General features: G+C 65.7%; 1 protein-coding gene across 1 annotated transcript; it reads right to left on the bottom strand.

The window, feature by feature from the left end:
• Positions 1-2,048: 2,048 nt before the first annotated feature.
• Positions 2,049-4,050, bottom strand: EGR3 (early growth response 3). Its single transcript, XM_042891508.1, is given in 3 exon segments — positions 2,049-2,196; positions 2,198-3,153; positions 3,795-4,050. Coding segments are annotated over 3 exon segments (1,203 nt in total). The 5' UTR covers positions 3,958-4,050; the 3' UTR covers positions 2,049-2,112.
• Between the last annotated feature and the right edge of the window lie 27 nt (positions 4,051-4,077).

Genomic DNA, 4,077 nt, shown 5'->3' with positions numbered 1-4,077 from the left:
GTGTTGTGCGCTGTGTTGCACTGTGTGGTGCCGTGTTGTGTGCTGCGTTGTGCTGGGTGTTGTGTTGTCATGTTGTGCCGTGTGCATGTTGTGCTCTGTGTTGTGTCGTGTTGTGTTGTGTTGCGTTATGTTGTTGTGTAGCTGTGCTGTGTTGTGGTGTTGCTGTTGTGCAGCTGTGTTGCTGTGTTGTGTTGCTGTGTAGCTGTGTAGTTGTGCAGCCATGTTGTGTAGTTGTGTTGTGTCGTTGTGTAGCTGTGCTGTGTTGTGTTGTTGTGTTGTTGTGTTGTTGTGTTGTTGTTGTGTTGTGTTGTTGTGTCATTGTGTCGTTGTGTTGTTGTGTTGTTGTGTTGTTGTGTTGTTGTTGTGCTGTGTCGTTGTTGTGCTGTGTTGTTGTGTCGTTGTGTTGTTGTGTTGTTGTGTCGTTGTGTTGTTGTGTTGTGTTGTTGTGTTGTGTTGTTGTGTCGTTGTGTTGTCGTGTTGTTGTGTCGTTGTGTCATTGTGTCGTTGTGTCGTTGTGTCGTTGTGTTGTCGTGTTGTCGTGTTGTTGTGTTGTGTCGTTGTGTCGTTGTCGTGTTATGTTGTTGTGTCGTGCAGCCGTGCAGTCGCGCAGCGCTCTCAGTGCCACCAGCGCCCGCGCGCCGCCTCGGACGCGGCTGACAGCGGCCTTTCGGCGCCGGTGCGGCGCGGCCGTTCGGGGGTCGCTCGCTCATTTCGTGCCGTTCCGGCGCTCGGAGGGGAGCGGGCAGCGGCCATGCAGCGCCATGCACACAACCAGCGGCCGGGGAAGGGAAGCGGCGCCCGCCGAAACCCGGCGCCTCGTCGGTTTCTTCTCCTCCTCCCGCGGAGTCGGAGTCGCAGTTTTGTAAAGTGACCGAAGGAAAGAAAATAAAAATATCTCACATTATAAAAAGTATTCAGCAAAATACTGCTTTCTTTTTTGTCTTTTTTTTTTTGTGTTTTTTTTTGCTTTTCTGTCTTTTTTTTTGTTTTTTTTTTCTATGTATGTTTGGTTGGTTTCTTTTTTTTTTTGTTTTTTGTTGTTTTTTTTTTTTTTTTTGCTGCGTTTCTGTAAAGAATTTCCCTTCCGACGGAGGAAACCGATGGGGGAAACAAAAGGGGGCGACGGCACCGGGCAGAGCCGGGGGGCGCGGGGCAGCCGTGGGTTTTGGGGGCCCAACCGCGTGGTACCGGGGGGGGGGGGGGGCGGCACCGCGGGTACGGAAGGGCCGGGGGGGTCGGGACGCAGCACCGCTGGGGGCCGGGAGGAGTGAAACCCCCCGCGGGTTCCCCCGTAGCGCACGGCGCCGTACCCAGGTTACTGGGGGCACCCGGCCCGGTTCCGGCACCAGGGAACCCGAATCCCGAGCCCAGCAGCGGCTCCGCGCACATCGGGGTGCCCGAATCTCGACCCCCGGCGGCGGCTCGGCACGCAGAAGCGCCCACACGCCAACCTCCAGCAGCGGCTCCGTGCACCCAAATCTCTGTGCCCAAATCTCAATCGACCCCCGGCACCAGGATCCGCACAGCGCAGTGCCCGCATCCCGACCGCACCGCGACCCCCAGCACGGGGTCGGCCACACCGCGATGCTCGGATCTCAGCCCCCGACGCCGGGCCCCACACACCGACGCGCTCACATCCCGGCCCCCAGCGCTGGGATCCGCTCGCCGCGATGCACCCGACGCGCCGGGACGCCTCCATCCTGACCCCGCTCCCGGCCCACACGCAGCCCGACCCCCGGTACCGGAACGCTCCCGGCTTGGGCCGGCACCGGCATGCGCACCGCCCGACCCCCGGTACCGGGCTGCCCACGCTGGGACGCCCGCATCCTCGGCCCCGACGCCGGGACGCGCGCAGCCCGGCCCGCCGCACCGCGACGCACGCAGCGGGATGAGCGCGACCTGAGCCCGGGACGGGACCGCGGGTACCGGGATGCGCGCAGCGGGACGCGGACCCCCCAGCCACGGGCTCAGGGCTGCGGGTACCGAGCTGCGGCCGATCCGATCCACACGGCCGGGGCAAAGCGAGGTGGGGGGGGTCGTGCGGGCGTCCTTCCTCCGGTCCCGGCCCCGCGCAGCGCTCCGGGGCTGCACCGCTCCGTCCCCCAGCTGCCCTCAGGCGCACGTGGTGACGGCGGGGGTGAGGGCGACGGGGGGCGAGGAGGTGGCGACGGGGGGAGCTGCGGGGGGGGGGCGGCCCGGCCGAGCCTTTCTCGGCCTTCTTCTCCTTCTGCTTGAGGTGGATCTTGGCGTGCCGCTTGCGCTCGTCGGAGCGGGCGAATTTGCGGCCGCAGAACTCGCAGGCGAAGGGCTTCTCGCCGGTGTGGGTGCGGATGTGGGTGGTGAGGTGGTCGCTGCGGCTGAAGCTGCGCATGCAGATGCGGCACTGGAAGGGTTTGTGGCCCGTGTGGATGCGCAGGTGCCGGGTGAGCTCGTCGGAGCGCGAGAAGCGGCGGTCGCAGCCCTCGGCCGGGCAGGCGTGGGGCCGCTCGTGCAGCGGGGTTTTGCTGGGCCGGTTGGGGTATTTGCGGGGCCGGATGGGTTTTAGGGTCAGGGGGGGTTGCGGGAGCCCCCCGAAGCCCGGGTGGATCTGCTTGTCCTTGAAGGCCTTGATGGTCTCCAGCGGGGTGATGGGCGGCGGGTTGACGCGGATGGGGTCCAAGCTCTGGAAGGGTTTGTGCTCCGTGATGGCGCCCATCTCGTTGGGGTGGTGGTAGAGGTTATAGTCTGGGATCATGGGGAACAGGTTGCTGTCCAGGGCGGGTTTGGCCGCTTGGTAATCCTGCGGGGAATAGGTGAGGCCGGCGTTGCTCTGCGGGTCGTGGAAGGAGACGGGCTCCGGGTAGAGGTCGCTGCAGGAGGAGTAGGGCGGCAGCGCGGGGTACATCTGGTCCACGTCGCCCTGCGGAGGTGCCCCCATTCCGCCCCCCGAGCTCTGCGTCCCGCTCAGCGTCCCCGCGGCCGGCGGCACCCCCAGGATGCCGGCGCTCATCAGGCTGATGATGTTATCCTGGCACCAGTTGGAGGGCGAATCGAAGGCGAACTTCCCCAGGTAGGTGACGGTTTTGTTGCCCGCGGCCGGCTGGAACGTCCCCGAATAGGACGACAATTCCTGGTTGGGCTTTTCGTTCCCGATGCCAATGTCCATCACATTGTCTGCGGAGAGAAGCGGGGCAGGGTGAGCCGGGCGGGGAGGGCGCTGCGCGGGCCCCCACCCTCCGCGCTCTCGCTAAATCCCCCCTCTCTCCCCTCGGCCGCCTCCGTGGGGCTCCGCTCGCGGCCGTGCGCGGTGCCGGTGCCGGCACACGGAGCGGCGCTGCCGCCCCCGCGGCCCCACAGGGGTGGGGAGCCCCGCGGTCCAGGTGGGCTCCGTGCCGGGGGGGTGCGCAGCGGAGCTCCGCGTCCCCAGCTGCGCTTCGCCGACCCCGACCGGCGGGTTGGAGCCCTGCGCGCGTCAAACCCGCGGCCCCGAGCGCCGGAGGCGAGAAACGAGAGAGGCTTTGTGCTCCCCCCCATCCCCTCCCGCAGTCCCGAGCTCCGGGGGAAGCTCCCGCGGGGCCCCCGAGCCGCCGCCGCCGGGTGGGTGGGAGCCCACGGCCGCGAGTGTCCGCGGCGCCCCGCGCCCACGCGGATCCCCGCTCGGAGGGGGCGGTTGTTGGGGAGGGGGGGGGGGGGGGGGCGGCCGGCAGCCCGCCCCCCCCGCTCCCCATCCCCGGCTCTTCCCTTCCCCCCCAGCGCACACACACGCCGCCCCCCGGCCCCTTTTCCCGCATCCCCCCCCCCCAAACCCCCGTCACCTGCAGCCATCTGGTTGTAGTGAGGCACCGGATCGCCTCCTCCGCCGCCGCCGGAGAAGAGATTCAAAGAGTTGGGGATCTCCTCCGGGTACAGAGAGTCGGGCAGTTGGTTCAGCAAAGTGCTCATCGTCCCCGGCAGCTTCTCCAGCAGTTTCCCGGTCATAGCATCGGAGGAAAAGGTCGGATCAGCTCCGCTCCCCAGCGAACGACATCCGAGCGGCGGAGCCGCGCCGGGGAAATCATGCACGGAAAAAAAAAAAAAAAAAAAAAAAGGGAAAAAAAA

The sequence above is a fragment of the Lagopus leucura genome, unplaced genomic scaffold (genome assembly GCF_019238085.1).
Source record: "Lagopus leucura isolate 7727_CA_CO unplaced genomic scaffold, USGS_WTPT01 34117-0_obj-0_obj, whole genome shotgun sequence".
Classification (NCBI taxonomy): domain Eukaryota; kingdom Metazoa; phylum Chordata; class Aves; order Galliformes; family Phasianidae; genus Lagopus; species Lagopus leucura.
The sequence above is the reverse complement of the archived record's forward strand: the minus strand, read 5'-3'. Positions and strand labels throughout refer to the sequence as shown.